The sequence below is a fragment of the Plectropomus leopardus genome, chromosome 2 (assembly GCF_008729295.1).
Source record: "Plectropomus leopardus isolate mb chromosome 2, YSFRI_Pleo_2.0, whole genome shotgun sequence".
In the NCBI taxonomy this organism is placed as follows: Eukaryota; Metazoa; Chordata; class Actinopteri; order Perciformes; family Serranidae; genus Plectropomus; species Plectropomus leopardus.
In genome coordinates, this window is record NC_056464.1 from 13,975,708 (window position 1) to 13,997,101 (window position 21,394).

Below are 21,394 nucleotides of genomic sequence, written 5' to 3' on the forward strand. Positions count from 1 at the left end.
CCCTCACTTTTGGGGGGTACAAGTTAATGTGGAACAGTTTAGAAACCGTTGATCCAACTAATGTAATTCAGTGTCCTACCTGTATACGTGGTCCTCTTCACCAATGGGTTGGGTTGGACTGCTGCTCTCTCTGGACCATGGACTCCTCTGAGCTGAGGAGGACTGAGGAGAGTAAGATAACTCATTATAGAGTATTCAGAAGATCAAAAATAGAGGAAATTAAGCAACTACTTTCTACTTTTATTTATGAGTAAACTGCTTTAATTGAATAATTACGAGGCACAAACAATAACGTGCATGTGAGCATCTACCTCTGTTTCATCAATTCCGTTTAGGGTTTGCTCAGAGGGAGTGGGTGGGACTTGAGGTGGAGAGCAGAGGTCTTGCTGGGTCTGACCCCCAACAGGGAAGGAGTAGGCAGTCTCGTCAGACAGGAAGAGCGGACGCTTGGAAATGTGGGATGTTGTGGACTCAAGGTCCGCCAACAAAGCATCTGCGGAAATACAAAACAAAAGATTTGATCTTCACAGATCTGAAGCTGATTATATTTTCAGGCAGATTTGGGTGAAAGGAGAATAAGGCTCTGCAAAACTCATCACCAGTTATGTTCGCATACACAGAGGAACAAAAAATCCCAGCATGTTTCGCAATCTGTCAAATCCCTCATGTGCACTGACATCAGGGGGAGTGGAGTTGTAAAAGTTGAATCATGCAGACGGCCATAGCCACTCCTTTGGTTACTCATTGACCCTGGTCTGCCTGGAGTCTTGACATGTCTTAAATCCAAGAGCCGCTGTCAAGTCTGCAACCAGGTACTCATATTTACCATCTACACACCAACAGCTACCATCACTGCATGAAGAGGTTATTTGATATTTAGAGAGGAACACGGGCCAAGAAAACAACTACTCATTAAGCGGTCCTAACCAGCAGGTAGAAGGACACATAACATTATAGGGGATTTAATGAAGAGCGCAGACTGTATTACTGAATACTTAGGCTTATTTTAGCTTGCTCACTCACCACAGCAGGATTTAGTTTCTCTTTCAGAATTTCACAAGTCCTAAATAAAAAATAAAACCCTAAATTTAACAATCTTATTCAGAGAGAATTAGTACAAAATTAGTGTTGGCACAACTACATATTTCCCATTGTGCCAATGAGCCTCTTTAAGCGCAATGGTGTTCTCAAATGTAGTGCATAAACTAATGTAAAATTCACGCGAAACCAAATAAAACACAATATGAAACAGCAATTGTACAGCATAAGTACAATCAAGTTTCCTAATCTCAAAGAAGCTTACGAAAATTATTTAAATTATACTTCAGTGAGAGGTTGTTAAAATCCTTTCTTTTTTTTCTTTTTTTTTTGGACAAGACAGACACAGTTTAATTTACCCTGCTGCTCAGATTTTCCAAAATGTAAAAACTTTGTACAGTTCTGGAGTGATGGAGTATACACATAAAAGCCATGTAAAATAAGTCAGGATGAGAGTTGAGAAAAGGAATAGCATAGCAGTCAGAATAAAAATCTGGCCGTAAATGCCTTACGTATTTCACCCACTTGGAGAGAGTTTAGCCAACAAACTTTTCTGAAGGCAAAGAGAAAAAGTCATCTTTCCATAAAATAAATATTTCCTTTATATTGTCCACTCCTATATTAGGTTTTTAATATTCTATACATTATACTGCAATATTGCCAGTATTGTTAAGATGTTTCAAACACCTACTATACTACCTACTACAACGATTTCAAAGTTCCATCCTAAAATAAAGCGGCGGGGCAAGTAAGACAAAAACCAAAGCTAAAGTAACATGGCGATGAGACATACCTTAGAAAAAGACAACTCATTGCGCCGAGGGAAATGAAGAGGAGATAACACAGAGAAAGAAGAAGTGCAGGAGGAGGAGGGCAACCCAAACAGACAGTCTGCCAGGCAGGAACTGCCTTTCTTAACTCTACCATCAGCATAAGAGGGCAAGAGCAGGAGGAGGGGGAAGAGTGGGGTGCAACTGACAGCAGAGGAGAGGGTCAGGGTAGAGAGAAGAAGGAGGGGTTAAAATTAACAGCAGAGGGTTACACCCCCTCCAACACACACACACACACACACATATACACACATATACACAGTGCTATGCCAGATCCAACCCTAGCTGCCTGAAAACTCAAGTAAGCGATACTACTCACGCACTGAAAACAGTGTCTGACTGCGGCAGGCCGAGCACGTCACAGCAGGTGAAGGTGAAGTACGTTGTGTGGAAAGTTAAAGGCAAACTGAGCTCTTATCAACAGAGGCCTGCCCAACTAAGGGAGTGGTATCACAAAGGTATATAAAGGTGCAATTAGCCCCTCCTTCACAGTGTCAGCACACACTCTGCTTAGGTTACTCATGACTCACACTTTTACAATGATTCAGTGTTACATTAAATTTAGTCTTTCAGTACAATAAGGGTGAGGGCAGACACAAGGGTAAGGACATTTCTTGCCTAGTTGCTCATTGTTGTCCCATGATTTTGAAAGAAATCAAACACATTTTCCCATGTTTCAGAGGTTTAAATGCCATAAAAGGTATCTAAATTAGATGCAAGAAAACTGTTGTCGATCCAGGTGTTAAAGGGTTAATGCAAACCTCTTTTTCATTACAAGTTTTCTGAAAAATTAAGTTTAAATATACAAATGATCAATTATCTGATCAATGATGCAGTGATTTGCAAACATTTCCAGAACAAAACTCTCAACATTGGTTCAAAAACTGTCAGAATATCTGTGGGAATGTATGCAAGTGCTACTGAAGTGGACATTTTTTGCTCTCTGAGTAAAAACTCACTTTGAGAAATTGGCCTGTAAAGATGTTTTATAAAATTCCATACATTTTTAGGAAAAAAATAAGACACTAGGATAAAAAGTTTGACTAATGCAACTAATATAACACCCCCCCAGAGTTGTTTTTTGTATTTCAAGTTTTTTCAACATTATATTTCAATTTGCAAATGAGGTATTATCTGACAAAATATGCAATTTAAGCATGCACATCTGCAGTGCAGTGTCTCACCTTATAATATGACCTTTATTGACAAACAGAACAAGATTTTGTCAGGAGACCGACTGCATTTGTACATTTTTTATGGCAAACAAATGCTAGCAGAGTATCATCACTACATACGTAACTTGGGACTGCAATGTTTCCCAGACTGAGAGGAGACACAGCATCAGCAGTACCAGATCAATGCCAGATCCACTTGGCCCGACTTAGCATTAGCATGGCTAACATGCCAGCTGACTAGGTTTCACAGCAGAGACTCCGTTCAAGAGCCCGAGCACATACCTCAGAGCTTCATTATGGACACAGCACAGCCCACTGTTTACACTCCTGCAGCCAGCTCTGTGTGTGTGTGTGTGTGTGTGTGTGTGTGTGTCTGTGTGTGTGTGTGTGTGTGTGTGTGTGTGTGTGTGTGTGTCTGCCTTCATCTCTTACTTGGTAGTAGCAGAAACACAACCATAAAGAAGCAACACAACTGTCGCAGTCGCTAGACTTCTGGTCCAGTAGAAGAGGAAGTCAGCGAGATTGTGAACTTATTCAAACAGGTTTTCCTGTGTTTAACTCACGGGTTTAAAACATGGAAAGAAGGCAATGAGCAATGAAGAAGAACTTACTCAAAAATTAGTAAAAAAACCCTAAAAATTTACCTGAAAAGTAGTACAAGCAAATAATTACAAAAAACAACCAAAAAAAGTTAAATTTAAAATATATGTGTGTGTGTGTGTGTGTGTGTGTGTGTGTGTGTGTGTGTGTGTGTGTGTGTGTGTACTTTCCCCTAGCATTTTTTATTTTTTCCCCAGACATTTTACCTATTCTTTAAAGATCATTTTCTAAATCTATTTTCTTGCAATTTGTTGAACATTTCTAACCAAACTGACTAAGTATTTTCCCCCATGTTTTTGAAAGAAATCACACCAATTTGCTCAGGGTTCAAAGGTTTTAAAGGCTTTTAAAAGTAGCAAAAAGAAAGTGATGTTGCTCCAGGTTAAAAACGACTTTTTCTCCCATGATGCAGCTGATTCTAATTACAACAACATCACCAAAAACACAGCGAGAAAGGCTGATTTGGACGTATTTTTTTAATCAACAGCCAACACAGTCCATCTCTCCAATCTCCATTACTGATTGTAAAATTACACATTAAGAAAAAAATACTTGATCAGACAAGTTCAAACATTCATCTAGGATGAAGTCAAGACAGGTTTAAACATAACTTTGATTTCATCACTTCTGAGAAATACTGCATAACTAAACAGCAGTCATATCTGAAGACCTCGGCAGTCAGAGCATGTATCTGCTGCTGATGCCAGAGCAAAGTTTCACTGCATCCGGTGGAGACCTCAGTCAACAGATGTTGGTCCAGATGGTTTACACAAGAGATGTTAATCAACTTAGCTCTCGAGCTGAACTGGCTTTAACCCTGTTGATAAAGAGTCTGCTGCTCCGAAATAGAGTTACACTAAAACACAAACCCCCAGGCTACATGAAATACATGTTCTGTTGAGAGCTCTGCTTACTAACTTTAATATCTGAGATATTGATCAACATGACGGGATTTAATTGAAATCAGCAGCTAATTTCCCTCATTAAAGTGGTTGTATTACACTCCTTTAATTTCAAGTATATATGCTGAGTATAAAATATAAAACTAGCAGCCTAAGCATTGCCTTTGTTCTGAACACAGCGTGCTGCTCGGCATGCTCCGACCCATCCACAAACTACACAAACACACAGAGGTGTGTCGGCCTCCCCTGCCAAGGGAACATACCGCGACACACAGGCTCTGGCGCAAAGCACAGACGAGATCCCCAGTGACCAAAAATGGTACTACAGTAAAATGAGAAACTCACAAGAGACACCCAAGCGCTCAATCTTAAATATGAGCCTCCTGAATCATTCTTTGTAACGAGAGGCAAGAACTTTTGGAGATAACTTTATTTGAGCATATTTTAGTGCGTATGCATGTAAGATGGGACTTGCATATGAGATGCTGATGTTTTATAAGAACAAAGCCAACGTTCCTGAGAAGCAGAGATATCTAACATCAATTCACCACAGTCCCCTTTCTTTGAACAACGAAATACACCAGCAATCTGTTGGCTTCCATGTCAACAACACTAAATGTGACATGGCAGGGCACAGCTGGGCTCAAACAGTGAGGAATGGCACTGGGAGTGTCATGAGAGATAGTGAGTGAAACTGGGAAGAGTGAGTGTGTGTGTGTGTGTGTGTGTGTGTATGTGTGGAGTGCAGCAGGCAAATCCTCAGAGGCTAAAATGTGGGTTGACGCAGATTAAGGAGACTCCCTTCCTCCCAGATGAATGGTGTGCATTTTAATTACACGAACGCTGCTCCGCATGGGGCTCATTACAGGAAAGAGAGAGGGAGAGATAAAAAAGGGGACCAGTAAGATTGGAGTGGGCAGAAGAGGGGATGAAAAAGACAGGAAAATTATAAATGAAGGGAGGGGGGATGCAGGAAAATGAGGGTATGGAGAGGAAAACATTTGAAGAGTCAAGTATGTGAGCAGCTAAAGGAAGGGCAGATGTTGGATCAGCACTTTAAAGGGATTGTTCAGATTTTTTCAAGTTTGGTTGTATGGGGTACTTTTCCATTGACAGTATATTACATACAATAGATGTCAGTCGAACACCCCCACTTTGGAGAATCAGGCTGGAGTCCGACATGGAAGCTACAAAATCTACTACACAATTTGCCAATATATAACAACTCATTTGGCCAATAACTCATACTGATATCAATATCCGATTTTTTTTTGGCAGCTGCTGGTCTGCTGCTGCCTCTGTCAGTTAGTTTTCTTGTGTTACTGTGTGACTTTGGCATTTAAAAGGGTTCTTGGGTTCTGGATTGAACCAGCTGTGAATCAGCAGCTCGTGTCTTCAGCAATAGTAAATCACTGGTTTTCTTAATCTGGCTTTGAAGGGAGCGCTAAAACGGCTTCATTTTTCTATTGGAAATTGCTGGGGTATTTTTTTTAGGTGGCTCCAATGCCTTTTGTTGTTTCCTGCATCCACAGCAGTACACTGCTCTGCTGGAGTCTAGCCTGCTTCTCCAAACAGGGGCCATGCTGACCAACTCCTACTGTAGTTGATACACTGACTGTGGATAAGTACCTCATACAACCCCACTTGAAAATATCTGAACTATCCCTTCAAAGTGCAACTTTTCATTGTCAAAATCAACACAGAATTTAGATATAACTGAGCAAAGCAATCCTGGAGCACTACTTTTACTCTGAGGTTTAATCAATACAAGTCCTGGACGTCAACAGAAGCAAGCCTACATTATCCCTGACAGGACATCCTGCCTACTTGACACAGCACACACTGCTTGAGGCTCTATGAGAGCTGACCACTGCACAAGAGTGAATCAATACTGTCTACCTCTCAACACATCTCTTGTTTATTTAGCTGGTTCATTTTAGGGAACATGTCCTATCAAATGCAACAAAACACAGCCTTTTACAACCTGCAGGGGGTGATGTTGAGTCGTGAGTGAGAGCCCAGCACACTCCTTTTTTTATTCTAAGGGCTGGTATACAGAGCAGGCTTTATCTGAGAGGTTCATAAATGCCAAGGCATTTCCTGAGATATGCGCTGACACCAAAGTGAAACTAACAGGATGAATATCAGCCGCGAGATTCTGTCTGTGCAGCAAGTTTACCTGTGTTCCTTGACCTCCTTTCCTCATCTCCCTACCCTCATTCCTTTAATTTCTTCCCTCTGTATCTGATGTGTTGCAAGGTGCATGCCGCCTGATATGAATTCCTGACATGCCACAGCGCGTCTTCCAAATATGAGAGAAAGAGCAAGAGGTGGAGATAAATACGAGATGCATACCAGCTCAACAAGACAGTGAGATAATGAGACAGATGAGAGAAAACAAAATGTCAGCTGTTAGACAAATTTTGTAAAATAATCTGTTTGGCATCTAAATGTAATATTTTTAAAACGAGTATGTAAAAAAAAAAAAAAAACCCAAACCTTGATTGTAAGAGACGACCTTCAGTTCTGTGTGCGTCGACATGAAGTGACAGCCTTTCATGTTCTATAGTGCAAGAGATGGCCTTTCAATGTGACACAAGCTGACAGACCATCGCAGAGATGATGAATCCCTCTCTTTGCTTCCACCAGAAGGGGGAAAAAAGACAGGCAGAAGGACAAGATGTGTGCACTTACACTTTACTCCCCTCTGGGCTCGTGCTAGACAGCAGACGGCCCGTGCCTGTGTTCATTTGGAGCGCTTCAGCGGCCACACACGCGCAAAATTAAATCACACTAGAAACACACACACGCAGGTGCAAGAGGACAACAGTGCACACAGGTGCCTCTCAGTTAGGCTGTCCACACATACCAGAGACAGACTGAGGCATCCAGGCCCACTATAAATACCAGCCCGACCCTGACCTGTGGGAGCTGAGACATACAGTAGATGATGGATGGCCGAGCTGGTCAAAGCAACAGTAGGACACTTCAGACCACCCAACCAGCTTATGCTATGTGTTACATTACATTTGCTTTACTGTCTCATACACTCCTACACAGTATAAAGAAGAGCCTGGGTGGAGTTTTCTCATGTCCAGATCAATGAAATGCTACAAATGCTTTTAAATGGAAATGGCACCACGGCCCGTACTTGCAATCAAGTCATAGAATACGACTGCTTACACAGCAACTTGTAGTCCACTCTGAACTGTTCAATACAATTACAGCAAAGTCTGTTCCTGCACATGCAATCCAACACTTAAATACCAGACTGAGGCTCAGAAAAAGTTTACTAATGAAGAAACCTGGATAATACAACCTGAAGGAATTCCCCGTTAAACAGAGAGGTAGATTCCTCTTTTTTTAATACTACAGATCAGGAGCGGGACAATAACACAGCTGATATTGTAGCCATCATAATGAACATATCTAAAAGAAAACCTTCAAGGTTAGTAAACTATGTAATTTTTTTTTAAAAATGGCAGGACTTTTTAGATGAAGTAAACCATGAAAAATACATAGGCTACATTTACTAAAGGGTATTAAGCAAGACGCAAACTGGACTGCTTATATGTTGTAATAAAAAGGTGATCTTCGGTAGTTTCTCAGTAGTTTCATGGCTTTAATGTGTTTGTTTTTTTATTTAATTTTAAGGAGAATTTGCTGACTTATTTGCTGACTTAAAGGTGCAGTGTGTAGGATTTAAGGGCGTCTCATACCAATGTTTTCATTAGTTTAGAGTCACCTGAAAATAAGAACAACTGGGTTTCCTGTTACCTTAGAAAGAGTCATATCTCACAAACATAGCAGGTCCTTTGCCACAGAGTCTGCCAATGTTGTTCTACAGCAGCAGTAGCAGACTGGACAAATCATACACTGACTCTAGATTGTGCCATTCACGTTTTTGCGTTGGCCACTGTAGTTCTCCTACGCACTTGGCACATAGGAGAAGTTTCACTTCTGTAACCTTACTGCTGAATGCCACTAACTCCTACACACTTGACCTTTAATGCAGTGTGACCTCAGGCTGCCTAAGCAGCACAATTTCCAAATTTAGAAAAATAATAATCCTGGTATCTACACAGACTAGATTGCGAACAAGGCAAAATGAAGGCAGGCAGCTTGTTGTAGGAAAAAAATAAAGAAAAACTGTGATAAATCACAATTACACTACTTGCCCAGCATCAAAAAGCATACAGACAAAGTAAGCGAAATAGATGGTGAAGACAGTGGAGCATTTAGCAGCTTAAGAGCTGATTATTTCCCACCAGAGAGGTAGACCCCAAACACAAAGCTAAAGGAGAGTGAATAGCCTATTGGACTTACATTCGCAGTCTAAATGAATGTTAATGATGCTACGCACATCTGCTGAATGTGTAAATAGGCCACTGTAAGTTTTACACACTAAATAAAAAGCTGATGAGGTCAGTGTTGTGTCGACAGCTTTATCCAAGTGGCCGAGAAAAAGTAGTTTTCAGGAATATGTACTCAATTGTGTTCTTACTGCAGGTTTCCCACACATTCGTTAATCTGTGGCAGCCCGCCACGATTAAAAAATCTGCTACCACTCATTGACCATGCATTTTAGAGCTGAACCGTTCACAAGGTACACCACTGAAGTGTTTGGTCATCACACCCTTTCGGAGTGCACTCTAGGTATAGAACACCAGGCACAGTGAAAGTTAACTCTTTATTGCACTAGGTCCAAAATTCTGCTTCTGCTCCCTCTGCAGCAGCTGCTCCTCTTTATCAGTAATCTGATCAGCTCAGCTCTGAAGGGATTGACAGATCAATTAACTACCCCGTGACTCAAACACCAGAAAACTGCCCCTACTCTGCCCAAAACTACTCCCTGATTGATCTTATCATCTAACACTAGGCAAGAAAATTATTAGTTTAAGTATAATTATTATTATTGAAATTACAGGATAACATCAATAGTTGTTGGAGAACAACCACTTCGCTATTCACATACTTGGAAAAAACAACTGCATTCACTCAATTTTTTTTCAAAAGAAATTATCAGCAAACACTTTAAATTACATTAATTCTTCTGAAAAGAGTGCAGCCACCCCACACAAGAGACGGTTGACTGCAGACATGGTCCCAAGCTTGAAACCTCACCTCTGATCACTTCCACCCTGAAAGTAACACCCCTCCCCTTTGTGTGATGAGTGTGCTTTCTCAGAAATTACTGTTTGACCACAACAAATATGTACAAAAATAAAAATAAAAATAGCTGCTGTCTACATGGTGTAGAACAGAGAGTAAAATGCTAATGTCACCACAAAATCCTCCTCTATATTAATTAACCTTTATCTACACTCCTCTGTAAAGGTATGTAACTCGTGATCGAGCATTTATGTGTGTTTCTCCTCACTATAATCTAATTTCTGAGTGCTTTTCATCTTAGAGGCCAGCCAATGTTCTTTTTAGCATTCGCCTTATTTTGCAAATTTAATCCAGCATCTCTTCATGTGGGTAAATATCTTCTTCAGTAGTCGTGCCTCATAACTGATCTAAAGCCAGACTGCATGTAACAGTTAGAGCTGGAAGTGAGATTTTGGATCATTTTTTCATAGCATATTTATGTCTTCATTACCCCCACCCAGACTTACTGCAAGAGTGCAACACCCATAATGTCAGGCATACATGGCAATATGCTGTCATTTCTTTGAAATCTCTACTTTGCGCGGCTCAATAGCAAAACATTCTACAAATAATATCCATGAGACTTCTAAAGAGTACATTTTTTGTATTTTGCATTTAACATCATCACCATGCACTTTTGACTTCCTCTTCTGCCTGTTTCTCACACCCTTCTGATTGTCTGCCTGATGCTCTTTCTGTTTAAATTCCTTTTCTGTAGTTGCTCTTATTGTGCTGTTATGGTTTATGAGTTTAATCCTTGCTGCAAAGCAAATGCCCCACAGGCACAATAAATATGTACTGAAATGAATCATTACTTTTGAGTAAATGAATTGAACTAATTAAAAGATTTTTGAGTGCATGAATAATGTATCAACCTCTAGATACGACTATGAGAACTGAGAGACCAACGTGAGCTGTGAGTGTCAGTGAACTGAAACAATACCAGTAAAAAGATAAAACACACTTCCCTCTCGCTGTTTCCCACCTACCTCCCCTCTCTCATTCCCCACAGAGAACTACGTACAAAGGAACACAGAGGTAGTTTGTGGGCACAGACGCTTTCCTGTGGTTTACACGTTGCCCCTGTGGTTATTTTGAGCATCTGTGCACATGCAACAGCAGTTAAAGTGATGTTTCAGCTGTACTGAGGGTGCATTTATTAAAGATAGTATGAGAGATTGCTCTTGTTTGGTTGAACTGCAAACAAAAGCAATACAGTATGTGTTTTGAGTATTTTGATTCTGACTGAAAATAACATCTTAACCAAATCCACACACACTACAGAGCCAAAAGGAAAAGAAAAGTAAAACACAGTTTTCCTGGATGTCTGCATAGAAGTTCCATCCAAGTTTTACAATGGAAAGTGGAAGTAAAACCGTGAACTGTTGAACTATTGTTAAAATTTAGGACATTTTACCATTCATTCAAACCCCTTTATCAGCAAAACTGTCGAGATGGGAAATCCTCAGCATCTGTCTTACAGAAGTGCCCCTTCAGAGAGTGAAAGACAATTTGATCTACTGTTGTAGCACACTACAGGATATAATATTATTCCCACTTTTTTAACATTTCTACAACTGAGCTAATTGAGGGGGTGTTCCTTTTTGGAATTTTTGCAATTTCACAGTTTTTAAAAGACTCCATCCCACTAGCCTGACCTGATGAAAATAGACGAAAAAATAGATGAATATTTCTGACAAAGCATTGCTGTTTTTGCCATCAGAATTTGAGAACAGTGTTTCAACAGAAAGTTTTACATCAGCTGCAGCCATCATGGTTGTTTTGAAAAAAAAATGCATTAAAGCATCAAATGCATGCTCTTACTAAGCTAGGTTTATGTTCACCTTTGTGAGACTGCATGAACAAAAAATGATCCACAAGCTGTCAGTTATCATGGAAAACATAGCCTGTATTAGAATTTATTTTTGCTTTAACAAAAAAAAAAATCCTATCTTAAAGTTGATTAACTAGCTTTTTCTGGAGCTTGTAACTCAGAATACTCCAGCAATTGTTTATGAGATGTGTTTGAAAGCTTGTGAAAAAAATATTTTTTTGTCATATACGATCATAACCCAGACTTTGTAAAGTGGTAGAAAATATAAGACTGGATATGTGGACAGTTTTTCCCCTTTCCCTGATCAGTTCTGTCTGGTTCTGTCTTTTCTGGGTTGAAGTAGGTCACAGCACCAGAAACAAGCTGCTCATTGTCCCCCTCCGGCAGGACGAGGACAGAGGGATGAGGATGGAGAGGAGGGTTTGTGAGGTCTGCAAAGCAGGCCAAATCATTCCACTGGAAAACAGTCAGCTCGGTGTGGGTGCCAGGTCCTGCGTGTGTGTGTGTGTGTGTGTGTGTGTGTGTGTGTGTGTGTGTGTGTGTGTGTGTGTGTGTGTGTGTGTGTGTGTGTTGAGCCAACACCCCTATAAACCTGCGGAGTAGTAATCCTGACCTAAGCATCACTGACGCTGTCATTAACTCGAGTGGGGTCTAGATCGGGCTTCCTGAATGATCCTCTTTAACAAGCCAGATGCTGATTATAATCCAACTAAAGCACAAGAGCACAAGCAATATGAAACACACACACACACACACACACACACACACACACACACACACACACACACATACACACACACACACACACACAATCATGCTCACTTTCCCTGCACATGTGCACACTCACTTGTCCCTCAACCCCAAACATCCCAATTCAACAAAGGCCCTTATTGTGGTGGCTTTATATCCTAAATAGGGCAGTAGCAGCGGTGTGTTATTTACTATATAAACCTGCACCAAGGCCAGAGGAAACCTGCTAGACACAAACCCATTTCCTAATAAAAGAGTGATGTGTTATCTAAGCCCGCAGCCACGCTGTCCATACAACCTCTTAGAAAAATGACATTTAAAAGCCAATTAGAGGAAAGCCTGAAAAACCATGCAGGTGCATTTGAAAGGCCATCTGACACTGTAAGAGCTCCATTTCACGCGACAAATAGGCATTGAACTGAAGCAAAAGGGACCACAATTTCGACAGCAGATACCCTTTGAAACAATGTGGTCCCACTCTAATTTCGGTACAACACTGTGGCATCTTTATCTGCAATGCAAAACTGTTCAACCAGCTGTTTTCCTGTTACAGCTCGCATCAGAGGATCAACAGCGTCGCATCAACCGAGCTGTCAGTCACTGTCAGACTGAGTGGCGGGATGAGAATCCAAAGTCAGCAGGGAACTCGATTCATCAGAGCACAGCAGGATGGCTGAAGGCCGCTTTAGGCATATATAGTTAATACATGATAGAGAATGTGTTAAAACTGCACCTTATTTTGCTTCGTTTCTTCACTGACAACATGCTATATCACGCTAATGAGCTGTTCCGGTTGCCTGGAAACAAAATGGAAAAACAGCGAGACAGAAATGCAGGATTTAAAAGAATCCAAAAGCAAACCGGTTTCTTCTGCTCACATTGAGGAAGTCGCTGAAAATAGGACAGGATGAGGCATGTCCACAAGTCAGTATGACTAACATGATGTCTGTGACCTACAATAGGCTATTCTGTTGGTGAGCAGCAAAGAATCCTGATTACTACAACAGAGGTCACTAAGGGCACTTCCTGCCATGAAACATGTGTCCAGCTGGACCAGAAGCTGCCCAATAAAAAGGGCTCATTGAGCTCAGCTGACAAAAAGCAGGGCAGAGGAACATGACGGGCACATACAGTAACTACAGGTCTGGGCGATTAATCTAATTTTATTTTCAATTACAATTTTGGCTTCCAATGAGTACGAAAACAAGACAATCGAGATAAAACAATTATCAGGAGACAGCAGACAGTACATAATGTGTGAGTGTGTGTGTGTGCGTGTGTGTGTGTGTGTGTGTGTGTGGACTAGAAGTGTGGACTCAAGTCACATGACTTGGACTTGAGTCTGACTCGAGTCACAAATATGATGACTGTAGCCAACTTGACAAACTTGACAAAGATCTGCAACACGATTTGGACTTAAACACAATGGGCTCATGACTTAACTTGGACGTCAGCCTTTTGACTTGAAATATTTCTTTCAAAAAACAATCATATTTTTTGTAAATGGAACATATTACTCTGCTGTTAAAAAGGCATTACGTTTCATGAAGAGCACATCTTGACTTGTTTAGGACCTGAAACTCAAAGTTTAGGACTTGTCTTGGAGAGACAAGGGAAAGTGTGATGGTGAATGTGGTGAAAGTAGACGAGTGAGCAAGCAGACCAGAGCGTTTAAGCTGTATATTATCAAAAAGCGAGTGAATGTACAGTGGAGTTTGCAGTTTGTGCAGAATAAATGCTGCAGCTCATCAACACCAAAAAAAGATTCCTGTATCTTGTCTCCCAAATACTGAGTGCAGTAACAGGGGTTAGCTGTAAAATAATAATAACAATAAAAACCTAAATGATCTTTCCTGTGCTTTTTTATCACGGACAGGAAGCTGAAGGAGGAAAAGCCAACGTGTTTCTAACACACCCCTTTCCCTTACAGCCATGCGCTTTCCCTAAATGCCCAAACTCACTCAGCCAATACGACCAATATGACAATCAAACAAAATGTGGTCTGTGATCAGACAATCAAGAGCAAAAAAATAAACAAAAAATCAGTTAAAAAGTTGAGTCAACAGCAACAGTCAAGGACACTCTTTGTAATGCAACCGCCCACACATCAGGCCGATTTTTACATTTTTTAAATTTGTTTTTCAGTTAAATTATACTTAAGGTAAAAAAAAAAATCTACTGTTAAAAATACATATTTTAAGAGTTCAATAAATGCACGATGGGTCCAGAGTCAATGAGTGCTTGTGTCAAATATTGGAGATCTCAACACTAACCAAAATAATTGTGATTCTGATTTCTGCCGTAGTCGTGCAGCCCTAGTAACTCGACTGTGTGTTAGATATGCTGCTCTATATTTAAAACTACACAGATCTTAACCACAGCCAGATTTTGCTTGAATCTCTATGAGTCTCAATATAATTTGGCTTGAAAGCTTATTTTCAAATAAACCCTGATTCCAAAAAACCTACAGTAGCCGTTGGGATGCGGACCCTGCCAGCTGTTGTTATGGTGCACTGGGCCCATGAGAGATGACATGACGGTCGGCTGAGTGTAGAGCTGTCGCTGCTTAGTCAGCTTCCCCTTCAGAGCTGTCTGTCCGCACCAGCAGTCTGTGATCGGGAGCATTTTTGTATGAGTGTTTCGTTTGTGTGTGCGTGTTTGTGTGAATACACCATATGTTTCAAAGCCCTGCGGCGTTTTAATTTTAAAGTCAAACAGATGGACAAACCCTGGAGGAGATACAAGGGATTCTCTGGAGCCTTCAGATGCTACATTGATTCAGTGTGTGATTTATATGCCACACACACAAGACTTACCATCTAGTGTAGGCTTGCCCTCTGCTGCATTAAGCCGAGGGTTACTGAAGATGTAATTTACAACAGCAACCTGCCAGATTTTTGAGCTAAAGTGAAGAGGAAGTTAGCTGAAGGGGGATTTTAGATAACGGGAACTTCCAAGTCCAGTCTGACTTTACTTAAAAGAGTACTCTGGTGATTTAGTATCACATTTCCATACAGTTGAGGGACATGCTGAAGCAGCGGGGGCAGCAATATCCTGACTTTGAAGTCACCGGTATGGACCAAGCTCTAAAAATGCTAAATCCTCCACTGCCCATGATGCAACTCAGTAGAGTCTTGCGTTAAAACCTCCCTGCCTGGTAAATTCTCTGCTCTATTTAAAATCCACGCCCTTGGATTTCTCACCTCTAAAGATCACTGATTAACATGTTAGAAATTGTTTGTTTCATCACACAAAACCAGCTAAGACGAGCAGCTGATGTAGCTTCATACTGAACATACAGACATCAGGTAAGATAAACCTTTATTTGTTCTGAGGGAAACTGCTCAAGACATTTGAGTCAACTCATCTATCTCTTGCCATGCGAGACAACAAGGGTGTTTCCCAAAATATCAGAGGAAATTGTTTTTGGTTCATTTTTGTTTGGCACGGTAAGTATTGCAAGTCAAATATGCAACTTTGCAACTGATTCCCCTAAAATACTAGGGCTGTCCTAAATGCCACTTTCTGTGCCTCAGTGCTTCTTCAGTAATCAACAGCAATTTGAATAACTCAGAGGGATGCAGCATCTCTGTTAGGATAGTGCTGCAACACGTTTTTTTGGCTTCCTTTAAAGTGTTAACATTTAAGGCTTCTGTTATTCTACATTCTACATTGCTCTTTGTATTATTTGTCAATAAAAATCGTTTTCCGAGAAGTCTGGAGTGCTTTCTGGGTGTTTGCAATCCCAAGGGGTTCAGCTGAACTACCATGCACTTTTTGTGAATTACAGAACTGCTTAAATGCTCATTAATAATGGCCTTTGAATCCGAGACAATGCCTGACAAAGCGCTGTGAAACACAAGAGCAGAAAGAGCATACTAGTGCCAACAAATGTAAGATTTGAGATTTACATTTATAAGATTTATAGATTTATTTAAAAAAACAGACCCAAAAAGAATATCAGAATCCCAAAATTGAAAACTGAATACCTACCCAACGAACAAATACCTGAATAGTCAAATATTTTGGTCCTGCCCTATGAAATACATTTGTGATTTTGTAAAATAACTTCATTGATTGCATACAGTTTCCTTCAAACTGAACTAAACTAATTCATGATTTACTGATTATTTAGTCTATAAATGTCAAAAGATTGTGAAAAATGCTCATCACAACTTCCCAGAGCAAAAAAAAAAAAAAAAAAAATTTTGAATTGTGTTCAACCAATAGTCCAAAACCCAAAGACTCTTTATTTGGTATCATAAATGAAAAGCAAAAGCAGCACATTTCCACATATAAGAAGCTGGAACTAGCAAATGTTGTACATTTTGGCATTTAATCGATTATCAAAATAGTTGGCAAATAATTTTCTTCCAGTTGACTAATCGTTGCAGCTCTAGTTATTGTTAGACTGGATGCACTGCAGAGAAGCGGATTCATCACAGCGTCATAAGTCAAAAGAAGAAGGTGGTTGACTCTTGTTGAGAAAAACACTGACTGACAAAGCTGTAGTGCTTGTGGGCTGAAGCGATATGAGGTTATCATACAAATCGTGTCCCTGACAGAGTGAGAAACACCACTCGGGCATAAATGACATCAGTGTCACAGTCTAATTAAGAGTATCTGGAGGAAATGTCAAATGTCCACACGTGAGCTATCTGACATTCCTTTTGGTGTGTAAACAATGAACCAACCTAAATTTAGACTCTGTTGAGTATCTAGGCTACATCAGATCTCATTTGGAGTAAGTAAAGAACTACTCTGCCCACACCCACTCAGTGAGTGACATTTCCAACGCTGCAGCTGCCGTGCTGACAGGGCTCAGGGGAATCACTTCACTTCAAATGGTGCCACCAAAGCGACAGTAAAACAAATCATTGAGAGGGAAACAGAGCAGTTACTGTATTTGCAGACAGAAAGGAAATAGAGAAAAGGTAACGCAGATCAGTGTCAGTAAAAGGATGTTAACTTTGGAGGCTATTTGGCATTCATGTCTTGTTGGTGCAGGCCCAGAGCAGCGAAGCAAGGAGCAACGCTCCGCAGCTCCGATAGCTGAGGAGGCGAGGTCAATGAAAGTTTGCCTCGAAACATGCCACAGCATCGAAACTGCAAAGATTGCACGAATAAAAGGAGACACATACTACAGGAATCCACTTCCAGCATAATAAAAGTGAGCTTTTGTATCCAGTTTCCAACTTTCGTTACTGGCTTGACTTAAAAACCTGATAATTGCAAGCGATCAAGCATCACAATCTGCCTTGATCCAAACCTTCCTAAAGGCTAATCTGCTCTCCTGCAAACTCAGCCAGCTTTAAACTGTCAATAGATTGCAGCCTGCAGCTTTCTATGTGGTTCGCCACAGGAATGGTGGGGAGTGGGAAGAGAGAGGGCGGGGCAGTGCAGTGTTTAAGGAGGATAAATTTTGGCTGTGGCCCAATCCCTGCATGTGGGCCTGATCCACCCTGACGCCCTGCCTAGTGCGAGCAGCGCTAGTCTGCTCCCACAGCTGGCTCTAAGGAAAGCACGGGGATAAGGCAAATTAAGAGTGTGCACATGTGCAATCACAGGAAGCAAGTCAGAGTCACTGCTTTCATGTCATGGGTGTTGCAATATGGGAATATGTAAGATGTTAGAAATGCACAACAAAAGTGAGGGAAAGGAATAAGAGAGAGCCGGTTGGTGAAAGATTTCTAGGTGCTGCTGGCTCAGCGTTTGAGGACTCCTCTGCTAAAAATACATGTAGGTTTCGTTGTCCTCTCTGGGGTCTGAGGTGGACGGCTCCCTCGCACTGACTCGCCTCAGATTTTCAGGAGGCACTTTTTTAGATCCCCGACTGCATTTAAACTATTTTAAAACATCAACACTTTCCATTTTCGTAAACACAAGGAGGAAAAAAATGTCCCTCTGCGACTCTCAACACCGTCTACAAGCACAGAGCGTGCAACATTGGAGCATGGGGTATCTGCAGCGCACATTTCTCTGAGTTTGTGTGCCACCGTTTTACAGGTCTCTGCTAAAACGATGACAGAATTTACAACCCTGTGACATGATAATTACTCTGGGTTGTGTAACGCTCTTTTTTTAAGCAGCTACTTTAAGTGAAGCCCTTCACCCACGTAAGCTGAGAAGGTATCCATAAATATTGACTGGATATTGAGTGACCAGTGTTCTTGGTACAGTCTCACCCTCACCATCAAGATGTCAACCACAGAGTTGGGTGTTTGGTGCAAATCAGATATTTCCAGGTGTTCTGCTCTGGAGCAAACATGATAGGGAAGACTAAGAAGACACTGCTCTCTCAAACTGTTTTTTATATTCAGGTCAAATAGCCTTGCCCTGCCTGGAATATGTTAACATACTGTAGAACCAAGCAACATCTCTTATCCGATAGCGAGTCCACCTGCAGTCACGGCGGGTGGTAATTGGACGGCTTTTGCAAGACATTTATCATCTTTGACTTTATGAATGCATTCTGGTGTCTTTTTTAGCATCCAATGAACCCGACTCCAATGCATTTCGCGGATGTCCTGCTAAACTTAACCTTACAGTTGCCAGGGTAAAACTCAAAGCCTTGTAAACACAAACGTTACAGTCAATGCTTGTAAATGAATGCAAAATGCAACCAATCTTGATAGTGCTGTGCAAGCTGTGTTACTTCAGTGTGTTTCCTTCTGTTTTTAATTAGGCCGCTCACTTTAACATCACTGAAGGGGGTCTGCAGATTTGCTCATATAAATTATTCTACACCATAAAAAGAAACGCACGCTTTGCAGCAGTCTTACTGTGACCACTACATGCATTTCAAACATGGATGGATTACTTAATGGGCCTATGAGGCACAGGCCTAAGGGGCCAAACCTTTTCCTGCAAAATGAGACTCAAAATGACCACAAAAAGATGCAAAGGAACAACACAAAAACACAAGGCAACTCGAAAGATACATAAAATGACGAAAAATAGTCGTAAATATAACTGTAAGAGACAAAAAGATTGTTTAAAGGAACACAAAATGTCACAGATATGTAGCAGAGTACTAAGAGACACAAAATTACTACAAAGAGATGCAAAACTACTACAGAGACACAAAACAACTACAAAATACATGCAAAAGAATTACAAAGGGACACAAATCAACTTTAAGTAGACACAAAAATCTACAAAATGAAACGAAACAACCAAAAAGACAAAAATATACCCCTTACAGACACAGAGTGACCTCTGACACAAAAAACAATTTTGAAGAGACACAAAACGACTACAAGGTCATGCAGAGACACCAAAACATAAAATGATGTTGACAACTACAAAGAGATGCAAAACAGCCAAAAACAAACACATAAATGCAAAAGATACACAAAACAACTACAAAGTCATACAAAACAACTACAAAACGCATTCAAAAAAAAAGCAAAAAAATTATCACAAGGAGTCACAAAATCACAAAAAGATGCTGACAGCTACAAAGACATGCAAAACAACAACAAAAAGAGGCAAAGCCAGCCCAGAGTCTGTGCACCTTGTTCATTTGTAGGAGAGGTGCTGGGTCCTTTTTACATGTCTGTGCCCAGGGCCCCACTGTCTCTTTATCCGCCCATAGCTGCATAGCTAAGACAGAGCCTGAACAGTGTTTGGCACATATCAAGAATTTTAAACCACAGGAAAAATAGCAAAGGAAACTGTCACATAGGGAATGTGGTGAGCCAGGATGCTGTGTGCATCAAGAACATTGTGCTGAGCTCTACATATCGTCCCTGTCACCACAACCTGCCTTCAGGCATTACATTTTCTGCTGTCATCAAGTGTGCCATAATTCACCGAGTTAAGCTCATCTTTAAAGGCAGGAAGACAGCACAGCTCTCCTGGATTCATCTGCCTCTGTATGTGAGATAACGCAGCATTGATATGACAGTCAGCTGAAATTAGCTGAAATTAAGATGGTAATAGTTGCAATGGGCTTTTTAATGGGCTACAGATCATTCAGACCACTCAACGACTGGAAACCATTTCCCACCTGCAGTAGAGGCTGTTATGTAAGGCTGACAGTCACCAGGAGGGGCTCAGTAGGTCAGTGTCTCATCAAATGCCAAACGACCTGTGGTCTAATTTACACATTTCTTTTAGTTTTGAGCATAAAAAAGTTAGAGAAGCCTTACAGTGCAGCAGCCTTACACGCTTTGTTAAGTGATGTGGAGGAACTGTGAGAGGAATAAGTCTCCCACAAACACTACCGGCGCACCGACCACAGCACTACGTCTTCTCACACGCGTTTTTTTGATTTCACAAATGGCTAAAACGCAAGTTAATTGAGCTAATTATCGCCATGATACCACCGCTTCCTCATGTCAGCACGCGGGGCCTTTCTGAGCATGTAACCTCGCGCTGAGCTCTGATAACTTCAGCTACCTGGACACACACTGCTGACCCAAACACACAACCGCGGCCACAAACCTCATTAAAAAAACCCCGCTGGTTTAACACGAGGCTAACGCCAGCATTATGTTTGTGCTAACAATACACGCACACACACACGCGCTGTGTAAATGTTGCTTTCACGGCGAGCGAACTTACCTAAATCATCCATGTTGGCCGGAAATCGTTCCTATGCTGCTGAGAACCGGACCGGTCCTCCTCTGTCGATCACAGCTGGACTGGAAAGCAGCAGATTCAGCTCCCAGTCGCTGGCTCTCCGCACACAGGTCTCCCCTCGCTGAAGGCAGTGAAGTTTTCAAGTTCCCCTGCTGCCCGACGAGCCTCAAACACACTCACGAACACACACATATCCTGCTGCCCCCCTGGAGTCTCCAACAGCCCACATCCAGCCCCCTGCCTGCCCAACAGCCCCGGCACACAGGGGCCAGGGACCTTCTACGACACACAACGGGCCTGCATCCACCAGACAGATTTAATGCTGTTGCTTACAGTGTTGGGAGGCCAGCAATTAGTCCACACTGGAAGAAGCTGAAACACAGCACAACTACCTCAGGGAAATATTATTAAATATTGACTAAATGTGATTAAAATGGGTTCAATTACATAAAAAAGCAATGCCCCCCCCCATTATTATTGTAATTAATTATTATTACTATTATTATTATTATTATCATCATCATCTTT

The 21,394-nt window shown here is 41.2% G+C and overlaps 1 protein-coding gene across 1 annotated transcript in view; it reads right to left on the reverse strand.

Annotated features, from left to right (window-relative positions):
* LOC121954296 (paxillin-like) overlaps positions 1-21,053 on the reverse strand; it is a 34,680-nt gene extending 13,627 nt beyond the window's left edge. Inside the window, 3 exon segments of the mRNA XM_042501690.1 lie at positions 80-162; positions 312-493; positions 20,849-21,053. Coding sequence (XP_042357624.1) covers positions 80-162; positions 312-493; positions 20,849-20,861 — 278 coding nt within the window. The 5' untranslated portion in view covers positions 20,862-21,053.
* Between the last annotated feature and the right edge of the window lie 341 nt (positions 21,054-21,394).